The 18,368-nt window shown below is 47.2% G+C and overlaps 1 protein-coding gene across 6 annotated transcripts in view; it reads right to left on the bottom strand.

Moving 5' to 3' along the window:
- Nucleotides 1-2,270: 2,270 nt before the first annotated feature.
- Nucleotides 2,271-18,368, bottom strand: part of spen (split ends) — a 58,647-nt gene continuing 42,549 nt past the window's right edge. For 4 of the 6 annotated variants that reach the window (XM_017079007.4, XM_017079016.4, XM_017079043.4 and 1 more), the window contains 7 exons: nucleotides 6,006-18,192; nucleotides 5,839-5,945; nucleotides 5,564-5,644; nucleotides 5,234-5,429; nucleotides 4,865-5,164; nucleotides 4,470-4,789; nucleotides 2,271-4,385 (listed from right to left, as the gene is read on the bottom strand). In XM_017079007.4, coding sequence (XP_016934496.2) covers nucleotides 4,098-4,385; nucleotides 4,470-4,789; nucleotides 4,865-5,164; nucleotides 5,234-5,429; nucleotides 5,564-5,644; nucleotides 5,839-5,945; nucleotides 6,006-18,192 — 13,479 coding nt within the window. In that variant the 3' untranslated portion in view covers nucleotides 2,271-4,097. The remainder of the gene's footprint in view (nucleotides 4,386-4,469; nucleotides 4,790-4,864; nucleotides 5,165-5,233; nucleotides 5,430-5,563; nucleotides 5,645-5,838; nucleotides 5,946-6,005; nucleotides 18,193-18,368) is intronic. The other 2 variants (XM_017079025.4, XM_017079034.4) reach the window with 1 other exon arrangement.

The following is an 18,368-nucleotide window of genomic DNA, read 5'->3' as shown; positions in this document are numbered from 1 at the left end:
AACTCCAAAATGTACTCGTTTTTCCTCGTAACAGACCCCCGTAAAGCAGAAATTTTATTCAAATTCATGGATTTCGTTGTGTGAGATACCAGGCGAACAGAAATATTTGCAAAAGTCTGCTCAATATATTATTTTTATTTTTTTAACGGACTTCTGTCAAAAAAACCGATTTTTGAAAAATCGCCTGATACCAGGCGAACAGAAAGATTAGCAAGTCGGTACAAAAAAGTTGTTCGTGAGCATGAACTTTTAGATAAAGTCGAATGTCAACCTACTGAAATTTCTGTCCGCCTGGTACTTTAAATCGATTTTGGTCATCGAGCTCGGTAAAACTTGTTGGCTCGGATCTCACGCTAAAGAAGCAAATATACCTACTACTGGTTTATGTTCTCCTGGTTTCTGAACTAAAGAATGTACTCGTTTTTCCTTGTAACAGACTCCCGTAAAGCGGAAATTTTATTCAAATTCATGGATCTCGTTGTGTGAGATACCAGGCGAACAGAAATATTAGCAAAAGTCTGCTCAATATATTATTTTTATTTATTTAACGGACTTTTGTCAAAAAAACAGATTACTGAAAAATCGCCGGATACCAGGCGAACAGAAAGATTAGCAAGTCGGTACAAAATGGTTATTCGTGAGCGGGATGAATATAACTTTTAGATTGTGCCGAATGTCAACCTACTGAAGTTTCTGTCCGCCTGGTACTTTAAATCGATTTTGCTCAACAAACTCGGTAAAACTTGTTGGCTCGGATCTCACGCTAAAGGAGCAAATATATCTACTACTGGTTTATGTTCTCCTGGTTTCTGAACTCCAAAATGTACTCGTTATTCCTGGTATCAGACCCCCGTAAAGCAACAATTTTAGTCAAATTCATGGATATTTCGTTGTTTTAGATACCAAAAGAACAGAAGTATTAGCCAAAGTCTGCTCAATATAGTATTTTTATTTATTTAACGGACTTCTGTCAAAAAAACAGATTACTGAAAAATCGCCGTATACCAGGCGAACAGAAAGATTAGCAAGTCGGTAGAAAAAGGTTGTTCATCAGCCTGATGAATATAACTTTTAGACTGAGCCGAATGTCAACCTACTGAAGTTTCTGTCCGCCTGGTACTTTAAATCGATTTTGTTCATCAAACTCGGTAAAACTTGTTGGCTCGGATCTCACTCTAAAGAATCAAATATTCCTACTACTGGTTTATGTTCTCCTGGTTTCTGAACTCCGAAATGTACTCGTTTTTCCTTGTATCAGACCCCCGTAAAGCAGAAATTTTAGTCAAATTCATGGATCTCGTTGTTTGAGATACCAGGCGAACAGAAGTATTAGCAAAAGTCTGCTCAATATATTATTTTTATTTATTTAACGGACTTCTGTCAAAAAAAACAGATTACTGAAAAATCGCCTGATACCAGGCGAACAGAAAGATTAGCAAGTCGGTACAAAATGGTTATTCGTGAGCGGGATGAATATAACTTTTAGATTGTGCCGATTGTCAGCCTACTGAAATTTCTGTCCGCCTGGTACATTAAATCGATTTTGCTCATCAAACTCGGTAAAACTTGTTGGCTCGGATCTCACGCTAAAGGAGCAAATATACCTACTACTGGTTTATGTTCTCCTGGTTTCTGAACTCCAAAATGTACTCGTTTTTCCTTGTAACAGACCCCCGTAAAGCAGAAATTTTAGTCAAATTCATGGATCTCGTTGTTTGAGATACCAGGCGAACAGAAGTATTAGCAAAAGTCTGCTTAATATATTATTTTTATTTATTGAACGGATTTCTGTCAAAAAAACAGATTACTGAAAAACCGCCGGATACCAGGCGAACAGAAAGATTAGCAAGTCGGTAGAAAAAGATCGTTAGGAAGCGTGATAAATATAGCCGTTAGTTTCATCCGAATGTCAACCTACTGAAATTTTCTGTTCGCCTGGTACTTGAAGTCGACTTTCATGGCTTGGATCTTACACGAAAGCAACAAATGTATATATATATATATATTTAATGCCAGGCGAACAGAAGAATAAGCAATGTACAACGTACTTAGAACGAACTCCTTACTACTCTCTCAAATTCAATTTCCAAGAACACCCAAAACGACTGCATAGGTATAGAATTTATTTAATTACAGTTATAACATTAACATCTATATATATATAATGTATATATGTATGTATAAGTTGCATTTCGCTATGGGGTTCGATTTTATTTTACGGGCCAAGAAACCTATAGAATCTGGAGGGCGAAAATAAAAACAAAACCAAGTGTAAGAAATAATTGTAATTTAATCGGTTTCTTCAAAGTAACTTAGAAAATAACTAAAAAGTCTCTTAAATCATACAACTTATACATTAACATACGTTTAACAGCGCTTCATCTGTTTCAACTTGAAAATTGTGTTCTCACTTGCTGCTTTTTTCGCATTTTACTTTTTCTTTATCGATTACTGTTTCTGGGTGACCAATTGCAGAATTGATCTCTCTTTTTTCGTATCATTAATTGTGTTATATAATGTACAGTTTGTTTCTCTTTAGTTTAGTTTTAAAACATACAACTAAATACGCGCTAAACACTAATTAAACTGTATTTACATTTCATACTTGTTAGAGTCTAAATAATTTAAATATTTTACAGTTGTGTTTTGTTTTTGTTTCTTTTACTCTTGTTTTCTTTTTCATATTATCCTGTCGGTCACAAAATTTACAAGTCGTGTGAAAACTTACGATTAAGTTTAAGGAGTGTTCAGAGAGGGTACTATATAGGTTATTGTATCATATTGTGAGGGGTATGTTTATGTGTTAATGTTCTTGTGGGTTGTCAGCGTAAGGGAGGCCCAGAAACTACCCAACATTGTACAAAGTTTCGCGCACAATAACTAATAAGTGGGAGGAGATCGTAACGCCTATGTTTAGATGTAGACCAGTGATTTATAGATTTAGTTTTGTGGCAGTGGTGGTGGTAATAAAAAAAAAGTTAAAATAGAAACAAAAGGTAGGAAATAACAAACAAAATGACCGTCAGCGTCGAGTCGAAAACAATCGCGATTTTTAAGAGAATAGAAAAAACTCTGGTGCAGAGCGAAAGTAACAACACGGAATTAAACGTGTCTAAACTTTAAAGTATTTGGCTTAAAATATTGATTATAATTAAATACACGTCTAGATAATGTAATGTAATGCATAATGTATGTGTGTGTATGCTATCAGGAAAAGCCTCTGGGCGCATCTCTAAACCTAATTGTGCTAAACAGCATGGGCGACAGTCCCGTCTGAAGTTCTTTGGGTCTATGTCAGGCCCGATATTCTAGTTTTATAGGAAGGCATTCCATAGAGCCAAGGAACCGATCTGTCTAAAATAAAACGGCTGATTGTTCGGGGCGGAAACTTTGTATAACGCGGAGCAGTAACTTTCCTATCGAATTAGTCGAAAGATATACACCAATCAAAACTTAATCGTGTTAAGGATAGGATCGGATATTAATATTATGTATGGGTAGTAGTATGCATAGTACAGTAAACAGTTAATATGTTGTAAGCTTTCATTAACATTTCTTTCAATTTGCATGTGTAGGTGTTCGTGTTTTTTTTTACGTGTTTCTTTCATTTTAAATTAAGCAAAAATAAAACTTTCTTTCTTGAGATCAAACTTAACGATACTTTGCAAGCTTTTTGTTAATGTTTTTAAATTAGGAAAAGTTAAATAACTAATTTGGACAAATATTCATCGTTTTGCTTCAGCTTTCAAAGTGTCGGGATTTTAAGGGATTTCTTTCGCTTTGTTTGGGTCTCTTTACGGTTAGATGTGATCTTGGCCTCAAAGTTCTTCTGCTTCTCTTGCATTTATTTATTCAATAAAGTTTGCATGTTTCTGCTTGTTAAAGTTCTTTTTGTATCGTTTTGCTTTGCTTTTTTAAACTTTTGCTTGTTTAACCGCTATTTAAAATTACTTAAAATACTAGAAGAGCGTATCTTGTTTTTGATGGTTTTTTCTTTCTGGTTGTTGTATTTTTCCGTGGGGTTTAACATCCGGTAATTTTTTAGTTTGTCTCTTCTATTTCTTTTGTTTTTATCAGTGAGTTGCCTGTTCTGCGATTTAGACAGTGGCAATTACTATCAGGAGGTGTGCCAACTCGGCCACGCGATTCTTGAGATCCGGAGCAGCCCGCTCCAGGTTCTCATTAGCAAAATCGCATGCCGGGAAGATGTGCACCACGTAGGCCGCCTGCTCGCTGCCCGGAATGGGTATATTCACAATGCCGGCGGCCATTTTCTGTTGCAGGTAGGTGATAAATCCGGTCTGGAGGTTCCTTGAATGCTGAAGCACATCGGCGTGATCTCTTCCGCATGGCAAAGCCAAAAGCATGCAATGCTCCTTGTCAACCTGTGGATTTCAATTCGAAGATTTTATTGTTGCTCAGAATATGAAAACAATATAACAATCGCTACATCGGTTTTCTTTACATACCTGCATCTTCTTGGCGACTCCTTCCAGCTGCGTCTGCTCCAGTCGCATCCTCTGCGCAATCCTCAGCAACGGGGTGTTGGTCTCCACCAAACTGGGAAGCGACGCTCTTGCCACATTCGGGTTTCCGTGCACAAAGTGCATTTGAACAGCGGCCTGATCAGTTTTAAGGGCCAGTAAACCCTGCCACATCACTGGATAGCGTTGCAGAAGAGTGACCAGCGAATCACCCGGAGGTGGAGCCATCGTTGGTGGAGCTTGCTGGGTGGCCAATTCCATGCCAGCGTGCAGAGCAGGTTGTAGATGCTCCTGCTGTTGTTTGACTGCAATGGCGAGTGTACAATTTTTGTTAGCTATAATTGCAATACATTGACTTCACATTGACCGATCACACTTACCGACAGCTGCGAGCATAGACATGCGATCTAGATCATCCAACTGCATTTCCATTGCCTTGCCTGGGTGAAGGTGGCTTCCCGGCTGCACGCTGCCATCGCGTCCAATAAACGGACTTCCGGTGGAGACGGGTGGCATTTGTTGTGGCACCACCACGCTAATAGATGCTGTTGGTCTATGGGCCGGTGGGGGTTCGAGCTGTAAGCCACCACTGTCGTACAAGCCTCGCGATGCAATTTCGCTGAAGTGCGCCGGTGGAATGCGGGCATTGTGTACGTAAACCTGCGCCATTTGCGGTGAGTCTATGAACAGAAACGGATTAGGCGTTACTGTGATTTGAAAATCAAAAGGCTTAAGCACTGAACACTTACCAGCTGCTGTGCGATCCTGAGGACTCTGCAAACTGTGGGGCACTGCGATGGTCCTTGGAGGACCACTGCCAGGGCGTCGTAGCTCTAGCGGCGGACTGTTGCTCATTTTGTCATCGTAATCGCCACCTCGCATCAAGTGGTGCTGGTAGAGCATAAAATCCCTGGAAGTAGCCACTCCTCGATAGGTTGAATCGTTCTGGAAAATACCAATGACAAAAATGTATTGATTAGGTAATCATTTACTTGGCTTATTTAAAATAATAAGGCTGCACGAAGTGCCCAATTTGGTTACGCTACTTGAAAGCTCCGCAAGTTAAACTTGTGCATTACCGGAGTTATAGGCGATGCCTGCTGATGAGCTGGAGGCGGACTCTGGGTTCGCCGTCCACTTACATAAGCGCCCAGGTCGTGCTGCATCCACAGTTAGCAATTTCAATAGTAAAATTAGTATATTGTTAGTACATGATGTTAATTCTTATAAGTTTAGAACTCAAAATAAAGTTTATTTAAAAAAAAAAATTTCGGACTAAAACTTGTTTAACATTTCAAATATAGTTTTAGTTCGCTTAAGGTAACAGAAATTGATATTACTATCGATTGCTTACCAGACTTGCGTCGAAAGGTGGCACTCCGGTCATTCCGGGTGGTAGAACCAAAGGCGATACCCTCGGCTGGCCCTGCGGACTGATATTCGGTATGGCAGTGCGCAACCCTGTAAAAATATTGAAGTTAGATGTGGACTTCGTTTTGATGTAGGGTATCCACAACTTACCAGCTGGTCCGATAGAGGAATTCACCTGCGTCTGAGCGGATTTCAATACTGCAGCTGATACCGGTGGTGGACTTCCCACACTTCCTGGCATGATCTGTCCAGCCTGCAGGCCGTGCACTATGGGGTTTGGCTTTCCAGGCGGCGGCGAAGGATTCAACTGATGCTGCTGTGGCTGCAGATGTGCTGGTAGTTTCTGCTGCAGCATTCCAGGGTGGGTTGGCAATATCATGCTGTGAAGGGGCAGTTGCATCTGAGTTCCCTTTTGCTGACTGGTTTGCTTGTACAGATGCTGCTGTTGAACGGATGCCGATGAAGTGGGTGGCAAAACAGCGGGTGCGTAGCCATAGTTGGGCTTGCCCAGCTGCATATGAGCTCCTACAGACGAAGGGGGTAACGGCTGCTGCTGTTGCGGCTGCGTCACCACTGAAGCCTTTGAACTGACCACATGCAATATCTGTGGTGTCGCAGCCGAAGCCGTTTGCTTGATCACCAACGTTTGTGGCTGCTGCTGCTGGGGACTGACGTTAGTTCCCGGTCCCAACTGTTGCTGCTGACCGGCAATCCTTGGCGAATGCGGCGAGTGTGCTGTCGGTGGCGGCACGTTGACCACAAGATGTTGGTGCTGCAGGTGACGTGCAATGATCTGGGGCTGCAATTGTTGTTGATTTACAGCGGTATCTGTAAGCATCAAGTGAGCGGAATGTGGCTGCTGCTGCTGGGACTGAGCTACTGGTTGCTTTGTGGGCGTCAATTGCTGCTGGAGATTCTTTTCCCTGTTCAGCACGTGTGCCTTAAGTGGTTGAGGTGCCCGCACGTTGCTGTGCTGGGCATGTTGCAGCACAGAGGGAAGGGGATTTTGCTGCATTACAATGGGTTGCTTTGGCGGAGCCACTATCTGAGATAGTTGCTGCTGCTGAATCACCTGTGGAGTGGGGTTTCCTTTTACCAGAACACTCACAGGTTTGTTGAGCAAGGCCGCCGCTGCTGCGGACTCAAGTTGAACTGATTTTCCCAAGGCCGTAATTGGTGGTGGTGCACCAGAAGCAATCACAGTGCTACTGATCTGTACATTTGCTTGTTGCTGTGGTGCTTGCTGTGGATGTTGCTGTTGCTGCTGAGAGAGATGAGGCGGTGGGCCAGCTTCATTGCTGCTGTTGGCAGGAGCAGCAGCGGTGGCAGCTGGAAGATTTCCCTCCTTGCCCTGAGGCATTCCTGCGGTTATAACTCCAGTGACGGGGTCAACCAGAGCCTTGCTGACCGCATCCGCTGCCCCACCAGTGATCTTTTGAGTAGCAGGAGCGGCAGTCTGATGCATTGGCAACCCACCGCTGGGAATGGATGAGTTAATGGCCTGATACGATTCAATTTCAGCCGCCGCAATAGCCTTCTTCTTGGGATGTTGAGGCATTGTAGGCTTGGGAAGAACCATTACTGGCGCGGGAGCGGGCGCTGGAACGGAAACGGGAACAGATACGGCCACAGGAGTTAAAGTAGGAATCGGTGCCACATCTTGTACTGGTTCCACTTCTTTACCATCTAACTGCGGCATATGAGGTTGGACATTAACTGCTTCAGGTGGCGGCAAGAGATTGGATGTAGGAGCGGCAGCAGTTGGATTGGGCGCGATTGTCTCCTCCATCAAGCTTGCTGGCGGTTCACCAATGGTCTTCCTGTCCTTTGAACGTCTAGGGCGACCCACTGCGTTGGAGGGATGTACTGCATCCGTCTTCTTGGCCTGCGCATTTCTGCCAGAACGTCGTGGTGGAGTTTGGGCGCCTTTTGGTAACTGTTGTCCTGCTCCAGTTGGTGTGTTGGTATTCCGCACGACATCTTCGATGATGTCGTCTACTGTGCTACGATCCTCCTTTTCCTGTAGGCGACGTGATTTGCGTGTATTACTGGACTCGGAGTTGTCTCCTCCTATTGGATCAATTTGCGATGCAACGTCAGGTTGCTGCTGTTGTTGTTGCACAGGTTGCTCAACTTCATTGCTATTCTTAATCGAGGGTTGGGTTTTATTGATGGTGAGAATGAGCCGTGGTCGCTGATCCTCTGCAGGTGGCGCAACAGCAGAATTAGCCTTGCCCTTCGGTTCTTCACCAGCGTCTTCATGGAATTCGTAGATATCCTGACTAGACCCCATTTGACTTGTGACTTGATGCTGGACTTGCGCTTGAGTCATGGCTTGATTTCTGGCCTTCTTCTCTGCAGCTGTGAGCACGGGACTTGGAGGAATAGGAACTGCTGGCGGTGCAACTGCAGGTGTATTAGCTCCGACCATTTCCATTGCCTTTCGCTGTAGATCAAGCTGTTGCTGCTGCTGCAATAGCAGATTCCTTGGAGGTCGTCCTTTCCTGCCTCTGGTCACAGGAGCTGTAACAGGTTTCCTCAGCCTGGTTTGCACTCCATTGTCACCTGGTTGTAATACCAATCCCAAATCGGCTGCTATTCGTGCTGTTGCTGCATTTAGCGGAAAGCCTCCCACCTTTTTGGCTCCCCTCGGTTGGCGTCCTCGCTTGGCGCTTCCTCCCCTTCCCGGTGGTCTGCCAACAGTGGGTACAACAGGCTTTGCTGGCGGCAGTTGTCTTGTCTCCGTTTCATCCTCCGTGTCATGATCGTTGGAGCTGTTCACACTCGCGGAAGGAGTTGGTAGATGAGTATCTTCAACTACTACATGGTCCACTGGCTGCGGATTCGGAATTGGAGCCGCTGCAATTGTCTGCATCTCGACTGGCCGTTTCTCATCTTTACTAGTCAATGGAGTGTCTAGTTTCTTTATCACACTGTCAATATTCACCTCCTTAGCTGACCAGTAATCGCTGTCTACTTCCTTGGAATCCTGCTCGATTAGCTCATCCTGCTTTGGCTGTGAGATTTTGATCAAATTTTCTTCAGTTAACAGGGAGGCCCCAGTTTTTGGTGAGATCACTGCCGAACTGGTGGTTGGAGTAGGTGTGCGAATTACTGAGACACTTTCCGATGTCTTCAGAGTTGTCATAGTCGGTGATGGTTCCACATGGCCAGGAGCTGGATTCTCCTTGCTCTGGCTAGGAGGGTACTGTATGGCATTCGCTATATTAGGTTGTGGTGCAACTTGGTTTGGTGGGGGTACAATGTGTTGTTGGACAATCATTTTCGGTGTATTCTGGATTACGTTGTGTGGCGCTTGAAGAGGAAGATTTCCTCCAGGTGAAGACAGTTGTTTCTGATGATGGTGTACTGGCGGTTGGTGTGATGGCTGCTGTTGGTGTGTCTGTGCTTGGACTCCAACTTTGGTTAATATTGCTGCACCCTGGGGCACTTGCACTTGAGGGACTGGAACCAAAGTATTTGGTTTGCAAGGTGGACTGTGCGGCAATTGTTGCGGATGTTGCTGCGTAGGCACACCTCGTGGTGGAAGCTGCGTATGATGTTGTTGTGATGCAAACATTGACGAAGGAGCTCCCAAGTGGGCAGTTCCCTGAGGCGATTGTTGTTGTTGCTGGGCACCATGGATCTGTTGTTGTAGCTTCTGTATTTGCTGCAGTTGTTGAGCCTGATGTTGTTGGTTTAACTGCTGCTGAGCTTGATGCTGCTGTTGGGCCTGGGCTTGCTGCTGGGTCTGATGTTGTTGGTTAAACTGTGGCTGAACTTGATGCTGTTTCTGATGTTGCTGTTGAGCATGATGTTGTTGGTTCAACTGTTGCTGGTTTTGGTGTTGGTGTTGGGCCTGATGTTGTTGCTGTGCTTGATGGTGTTGCTGAGCCTGATGCTGTTGCTGTTGCGCATGATGGTGTTGCTGAGCCTGATGCTGTTGCTGCATTTGGTGTTGCTGAGCTGGCGTCAACTGTTGCGCCTGACCATGAAGTTGTTGCTGTTGCATGTGCTGCTGTTGTTGTCGCTGAACCATCTGCTGATGCATAAACTGTTGCATTTGTTGCTGATGCTGCGCTGTCATCTTGGCCATCATTTGCGGCGAATGCTGCTGCTGCTGCTGGGTCTGGTGGTGTTGCTGCTGGGCATTGACATGGAGGTTCTTGTGAGGCGGCAGGCTGCCCAAAGGTGGTGAACTGGCCACCTGGGATTGAGTGGCCTGTTGTGGCTGCACTGTGACCACCTTGCTAATGATCGTCGGATGATGAGGCACTGGCAACGCTGGCATTTTTTGCAGCGGAATTGCCATTAACTGCGATGAATTCTGCACCTCAATCACAGATTTGGGCGAAGGCTGTTGTGAAGGCTGCTGTGAAACATGCTGTTGTTGGCCTCTTGGCTGGTAACTGTTGGCTTTGTTGGCTGTAGGCGAATTGTTGGCGGCCATCACTCGCGTTGTGGGACTTGCTAATGGGCTTATGTTGCTACCCTGCGGGCTAGTTATCAGCGTATGTTGCTGCTGAGCCTGTTGCTGAGGTGACGGTTGGTTTACTAAAGGTCGTCCGACAGGACTCAACTGACCCACTAGGCGGTTTTGGGATCCAGCACGCCCTGGTGAAAGGAGCGGACTGTGTGGAGAAGGAGCTCGAATGCCAACCATGTAAGTTCCAGGTTGCTGGGAGTGATGTGGCTGCTGTTGCTGGTGTGGAGATAGTACCATTGTGGGCACCACAAAGTGGGGAGTCGGTTCTGGTATGGATATTGTTGGTGGCTGCATAATCAGGGATTGCGCTCGCAGTGTTTGGTGCGGTGTTAGCGGAGCCTGCTTGGGAGTCGAAGCTTGTGGCATAGTATTCTGACTTGGAGTTGGACTTCCGAACGAGATTGACGCAGAAGCTGAAGCTGTTGTAGACGCCGAGCTGGAGTTAGGACAATTGCTCATTACATTGGACAGATCCAAATTGACAACGGGAGTTGGATTCACTCCGCTTCCTGCTACGTGTGGGGCAGGCAAGACAGTCTGCACAGGCTGCACCAAAGGCTGTTGGAGTTTACTGATGGTTGGCGGTTCAATCTTAGCAGGGGAAGAGGCTAGGCCTGTTCCAGTTGCAGGTGCCGTCTTTTGCGGCTCCGAAGTTGGCAACTTGGTAATCACAGACGGTTGCGCTGCGGTATCTTTGCTAGGCTTGGGCTTAGACTCCTCCAGAGGCTTTGGCGTTTCCCTAACAGAAGAATGGCTGATGGACTTCTCCGGCGACGAGGAGCTCTGGACAGTTTCATCAATCTTTAGACTAGGTCCACTGCTATCGGCTTCGTCAGGATTTTCCTCTGTGTCCGTATCAATCTGTAGATCTCTCTCTGATTGCGGAGTATCAGCCTTGATGTCCAACATATCCTCGTGCCTTAAACTTTGCACCGCTTTATTGAGTTCATCGGGATCCCCGACTTCAGCGACAGGTTCCAATTCAGATTCGGGCTCTGGATCAGGCTCGGGGTCTGGTTCAGGTTCTGGCTCGGGCTCAATTTCTGGATCCTCCAGGATAGCTGCAGGCTCCCCAGCTGTCTCGATGGCCTTGGCGGCCAAAGCTGCTTCTTCATCGGGTTCTGCTACCACTAGAGCGGGAGTTTCTATTTCACTTACTGAGTTCATTTCATCCATGCCATCAAGTGAATAATCCGCCGTAGAGGAGGTTCCAAAACTTTCACCCAAAAGGGCGGATACGGCACTCTCCGTCTCTTCCTGCGATATGGTCACACGGGACTTGCTATCCTCTAGCTTATCCAAAGGTTTAGACGCACCTGGAGGCGATGCCACCGGAATTTTCGGTTCATCTGCCATGTTATCGAGTAAGGACGATGAATTAAACTCTGCCGAAATTGATTGAACGGCTGATTCGCTAATCATATCATCCAGCTGACCATCGAAACCAGGTATGAAGATATCCTTTTTCTTGCTTTGAGCAGAGGCACTGGTGGGCGAACTTTCCACGCCTGCCGCTGCAGCTACTGCTGCACTGGCTCCCGCTGCTGTTGAAGATGTGGGCGTGGTGGCCAAAGCAGATGAGGAAGTCACTCCAGTTCCACTGCTCACAGGAGTCTCCGCAGACTGAGTAGACAACAGGGAACTGTTGGCTATGGTTGGAGTTTTAGGTATAGGACTAATTAGACGAGGTTTCTCGCGTGAAGGAGTGAGGCTATCGCTTCCACGGCTCGTGGGCGTCGTAGGTTTTACTTTCGGGGTAAGCAGTAGATCATCGTCATCGTCGCCTATTAGACATGGCAAACTTGGAGATGGTTTGCACAGGGGCGGCGATGAAACATGCTTATCATCAAAATGTTCTTCTGCATGCTTGGTGGCAGCTTGAACGTTTACAGTCAGCTTTCCAGGAGTAGGAGGAGCGGATGAAGTGGGAACCACACTTGGTAAGGAATCCCTGCGGTGTTGTTGCAGCATCTTCTCCTGCTTCTCCTCTTTGGATCGTTTTTTCTTCTTCTTTTTGTCTTTGCTCTTATGCTGCTCAAGCTGCTCCGGTTTGGCGCCCTGTTTAATCATCTCCACTGAATGGTTGTCTTCTGTGTCGGAGAATCGGAACACATCTGCCATATCGGATCTGTAAGTAGCGGCTGTTGAAGGAGTGGCTTCCTCTGGAATCGTCTTGCTGTCAAAGTCAATCATCAGTTGTGCCTCTAGAGCCCTCCCTGCTTCATCCATATCCACGCTGTTATCATCATCCACTTTGGTCTCAGCCTTGGAGGATTGCTGTTGTGCATGATTTTGCTGTTCTCGCTGAGATTTCTCGCGCCGCTTCTTTTCGCGCTTCTCCTTCCGATGTCTCTCCCTATCCGCATGGGATGAGCCGCTTCCTCCCGACTGTCGACTTCTCTCCTGTTGCTGCTCATCCTCTTGCACTGGCAATTCTTTAAGTGCTTCCTGATTTTTGCTGGTAGGTGTGGATGGTTCCTGCTTGTAGGTTTGCAACGCAGCGGAAACAATTGGACCAGTAGTAGACCCACAACTGGCTATAACGTCCTTATTGCTTTCTACTTGTTCTGGAAACTGGGTCTCTTCCTCATCAGAAATTATGCCAAAGATAAACTCCATTTTATCGTCTCCTCTCTTTGAAGGTTGGGTTATCACGGGAGCCGAAGTGGGTGTGGCAGGCATAGGAGAAGCATTAGGACGAACTACTCCTGAACTGTATAATTTTGTGGAGGAGGAGGTATCCAGACTTTTCGATTTCTTGGACTTCTTGAGACGATGGCGCTCTTCTTTCGATAATTTTTCTGTTCCTGTATCATTTGTGATGGGTGAATTGGTTACAATAGTACCGCTACTGTTCTCCGTCATGTTCCTCAGCTTTTCGCGTTTCTTTTCCTTTCTCTCTTTGTGCTTCCTCCTCTCACTGGCTGAAATCTCTACTGGAAGCGAGGCACTCTCAGTTTTGAGGTCATCAAAACTGTCGAACTTGGTTTTGCACTCGGTGGAGGAATGGACATCAAAGATGGAGGGTGTCGATGGAGTCACTAGCAGAGGAGTTGGAGGAGCCGAAGTCTCTACTGTGGAGGAGGACTTTAGGCGTCTCTTGCTCTTCTTGTGCTTCTTTCGAGTTTCTGGAGAGTAGTCTTTGGTCTTTCCAGAATCAGAGTATGTGTAAGCAGCTGAATTGTAGAAATCTCCAATCTCTTTCTTAATCTCTCTTTCCGTCTTCAACTTGCGCTCCTCTACCGAGGAGTTGGAATCATGACGTGATTTAAATTTCGGTTCGCTGTCAGAGAGCTGCTCTCGCTTGATTTCCTGGACGGGAGCCGCTGGTTGTTCTTGCTTGATCGCCAAATCAGGAGCCGGAAGGGATTGTGACTCTGAATCGGATGCAATCCGGGTGGAGTGCGAGTTTCTCTTTCCCAGATGACTGTGCTTCATCACATTCCTTCTAATCTCATCCTCGGAACTATCGTCACCATCGCAAAGTCTCCTTAGGTTCTGCTGCATCTGACGCAACCTGTTAGCAGGTAGGGAGCTTGCATCCTGTGGATCCTGATCACCAGGCTCTGCATCCGAATCAGACGAAATTCGCCGTTGATGACACTCCTCATCGTCATCATCATCGCTGCTAGACAGTCCAGGATAACGACTATGGAAACTGCTGCTGCCACTATTCCGATGATGACGATCCTCGAACTCAGTGTCCGAGTCCCCGTCGTAGCTAGTAGAGCGCTTCTTTTTGGCACGAGATTGCTTCAGCTGCGAGAATTTCGCCTTGATCTTCTTTTCCTCCGCCTGACGTTGCATATTCTTACAGCTCCTGGCTTTTACTTTGTCGTACATTGAGACATTTGGACAATCGTCCGGAATGTCGAAAATGGAGTGCTTCTTGGAAGCATCATCAGTGTCGTCAGAATCTGCGGAGCTCAACATCATCAGTTTAGCGCGAAGCGATTTTGACGAAGAGATATGGCCTTCATCAGACCCCCTCGACGATTTCCGTTCGACACTTCTTCTATGGTGGTGATGATGGGGTTTTCCACTCGAGGTATTAGTGGCAGCTGAGCTGAGTTCTCCAGCGGATCCACTTCCTGCAGCCGAGGTTCTCCTGTGAGGATTATGCTGCTGTGGTGTATGTTCTTCATCTGTGTTTGTGGATTCCGCCACCGAATGCCTCTTTTTCTCGCGATGGTGATGATGCTCTCTTTTGCTTTTATGCCTGGAGGATGAACTACTGCCATGATGGTGACTACTGGAGTGCTCCCTTTCCTTCTCTCTTTTGGGTTGAGAATGCTGCTCCTCCTCACTCGTATTTAACTGTGGCTTGGTCTGGGGAGAAGGATCCACCACCATTTCAATAGAGGGGTTCGTTTCTATGGAGCTGACACTGCTCTTCTGGTGATGTTTATCCCGGCGTTGATGCTTTGAGGATGAGGAGGAACTTCCTCCACTACCATGGGACTTTGAGATGTGAGAGCTACTAGTTTTCTCTTCCTTAGAACTACTGCTCTTGTGCTCCTTGGAGTCCCGGCGGTCGTTCAACCTTTGATTACTGTTGTGAGCCGATGTGTTCTGCGAGTTTTCCATTCTTATGCGCTTTACATAATCTTCATGGTGATTCTGTTGACTGGATCCTCCACATACTCCGGCACTGTGGTTGCTTTCTTGTGAGCTAAGTCGTCGCTTATGCAAGCGCACTGGCGAATTCCTAGACAACTTTCGAGAACGGTCCTTGGATGCGTTTTCTGAAGGGGTTGATGGAGAAGCACTCGGAGTATTGGGAGTAGTGGCATCCGCTGCGTTTTCCTTGTTGTGGTGACAGTCGATTGGGGCAGTTGAGGTAGGGATATTGTTGTGGGAGTAGAAGCTGCTAGCCTCGACGGTGGCATCCGCTTTGCTCTTGTGATACGAAGAGAGTTCACGCATCCGGCCCAATCGAGCTTCTTGCTCCGAGTCCATGGAGCGGCGTGATTGTTCCTTTTCTCGCTGATCCCGTTGATCCTTTTCGCGGTGAAGCTCCTTTTCCCTTTGCTCCTTCTCACGCAGCTCCTTTTCTTTTTGATCTTTTTCTCGCAACTCCTTCTCCCTTTGCTCCTTCTCGCGCTGCTCCTTTTCTCGGATTTCCTTTTCCTTTTGTTCCTTTTCACGCTGCTCCTTCTCTCTAAGCTCTCGCTCTTCTCTTTCCTTTTTTTCCCGATCCTCTTGGGCCTTTTTCTCCCGCTCCCTTTCCTTTTCTTTCTCCTCCTTAGCCTTTCGATCGTCTCTCTCTCTTTCCTCCTGCAGAGCCTTTCGCTCCTTCTCCTCTCGCTCGTGCTGCTTACGCAGATCCTTCTCTCGCTTCTCCTTTTCTTGACGCTCCTTTTTCTCCCTCTCGTGGCGCTGGTCTTTTTCGGATTTCTCTGCGGACTCATCGGGTTCACTGGAGTCGTCTTCGATGCGGGGAGTAGCTGATTTGGAGGACTGGGAAGTGGCCGAGTTCTTTCGCTTATCGGAGGACGAATGGGACGATGAATTTTTGTCAGACTTTTTGTTCTTCTTGTCGCTTTCCGATCGATTGTTGTGCTTGCTGTGAGATTTGTCGTGGCTGCTGCTGACCTTCTTCGAGCTGGAACTTGAGGATTGGGATGACGAGGTCCCACTCTTTTTCGACTGCTCCTCCTCGCTAAAGGTCGGTTGTGGTGGCTTTTGTACATGTGTCGCTGTTGTGGTTGAGGAACTGTTACCGTTGGACGATGATAATGAAGTAGATGCAGATGTACCCGTAGACCCGGCTGCTGATCCTGAGGATGAGCTGTTGGTAGTGCCCACGTTAGTACTCCCTGGCACTGAGGCAGATTTCTGAAGCTGAATTCTCGTTGGAGATTGTTGAGGAGCATCTGGTACGCTCAAACTCTTGGTCAGATTGCTTCCTGAAGTCTGTCCAACCGATCTAGACTGTTTTGCCATTTCTGGAGGAGGTGGTGGCGCTGGCTGCACGGCCGGCGGTGGTGCAGCTGTGTTTGGCAATGGCGGGTGACTTGGAAACGGGTACTGAAGTCCCTTAGTGGGTCCCGAATTGGTAGCTGGAGAGGATGAGGCGGCGATAGTTCCTCCACTAAGTCCTCCACTTGCTGCTCCCGGTGCTGTAGGTTTGCTCAGCTGTCCATGGTTAGCGGAGGTAGCTCCTCCTACCGAAGGTGAGGGTGATGGGCTGTTGTAGGGTGACATCGAAGCTTGAGGAGAGTTCATGGGTGACAAACTACTAAGCCTTTGAAGCAACCCAGCCGTTTTGCTACTCGTCGAGTTACCCAGCCCCACACCACAGTTTCCTATAATAGAAGTGGTTTTGGTTGCCGCGAGATTGGGCAAGGCAGGTGAGGTGTTCCCACTGCAAGCGCCTCCAGGATGTCGGGAAACACTAGATCCTAACGAAGATCCTACCATAATATTGGAGTTGGAACCCAAAGCGAAATCGGAGCTGGCTGGATCGTACCATTGGTTTTTATTCAGCCGTTGGAAATCGTCATCGAAAATGCTTTTTTTGGCCAGCACGGATTTGACAATGTCCGAGGGTTGCAGCTCGTCAATGTCCAGAAACTTGTGCCGAGAATTGCTGGTGGAGCTGGATACTGTACCACTTGAACTGTTGCTATTTCCGGACCCCGAACTAGTTTGATGCGAATTTAGGCCGCTCCCCAAATTCATGTGCACGGAGAGCTGCCAGGATGGCGTGGCACTAGAGGGGGTATGACTTGAAACATGTTCTCTGCTGCTTCCTCCAGACCATCTCTCGTAGTTCTCCTCAAAGTTGCGAAGTCGTTCATCCAACGATGGACTTCCGCCAGCATTTTGACCAGGTACGTCAGAATCGCTGGAGTTTGAACTAAGTGAGCGCGGGCGTGCCGGACTGGCCATCAAACCAGAGTTGGAAGATGTGGATCCGTGCAATTGCTGCGACTGCTGCTGGTGATTATGCTGATGGTGGTGGTGCGAGGACGATCGCCAATATCGTGAAGAGGGGCTGGGCAGGAATGCGGATCCAGAACAGGAGCCCATTCCCTGACTGGAGTTTAGACTAGAGTTGTTGAGGGAGCATGCCGAGGAGGAAGAAGCTCCTAAGCCTCCTAAACCTCCGGACGACCCTGCCCCCAGTTGCGGTTGTAGGTAGCTGCTTCCCCCTCCGCATCCACTGCCTCTGGATTGCTGTTGTTGGAAAAAGAGCACACCGAACTTTGGCAGGGGAAGCCACATCACATCCCGGACTCTTTCTCGCGCTCTTTCTCTGGGCGGAGGCAGGCGGCGTGGCTCTGTGGGCAGGACTTCAGGTCTCTCATCGCACAGCGGTGTTCCAGGACGAGACCCATCCGCACTTTCTCCACCGCTGGCCTCGTGTGAGTGATGGGAATGTAGCTGATGGCCCCTGCCTCTCGAGACATGATGATGGTAGTCATCCGCCGGCGTTAGACTACTTATCCCGCCTAAGCCAGATCCACCAGAGTTATTGCTGGTTGAGGATGAGCTCGGCTGCTGCATGGTGTTGGTCACTCGTCTCCGCTTCGCAGCCAACGAAGCATTTAACATGTGCTGCTGGTCCATGCTGCTGGCTCCAACGATTCCATGGCGGAAAGCCGAGGAACTAGAGAGCGCCGACAATGCTCCCACATCAATGGACGGGCGCCGGCAGCTGAGCATCATGGATGGGGGCGCCGACGGCAGATGGCCGGGAAACTTCATGCTGGGGGAACCACTCGGGGTTTCGGACACCCTGCGTATTTCGCTTTTACGGTTAAGAGGATCGTGTATCACATCACAGTTGGACAAGGAAAGAGGGCTGGGTTTGTTGATGCTGCTGAGTTCTCCAGTGGACTCCAGCTAAAAGAAAAGTTGTTCACAACATGAATTAGTTTTTATGTAATATAACAAGGGCTGTTGAATCTATTTTGGTTTTTAGTTCTTATATATATTCGTAATATTTTGATCTAACACAAATTGGTATTAGCAGAGTGTAATAGTCTCTTTTTTTACTTTATAAATGTGTATCAATTGAA

This window comes from Drosophila suzukii, chromosome 2L (assembly GCF_043229965.1).
Source record: "Drosophila suzukii chromosome 2L, CBGP_Dsuzu_IsoJpt1.0, whole genome shotgun sequence".
NCBI lineage: Eukaryota > Metazoa > Arthropoda > Insecta > Diptera > Drosophilidae > Drosophila > Drosophila suzukii.
This window is presented reverse-complemented; position numbering and strand designations above follow the sequence as displayed.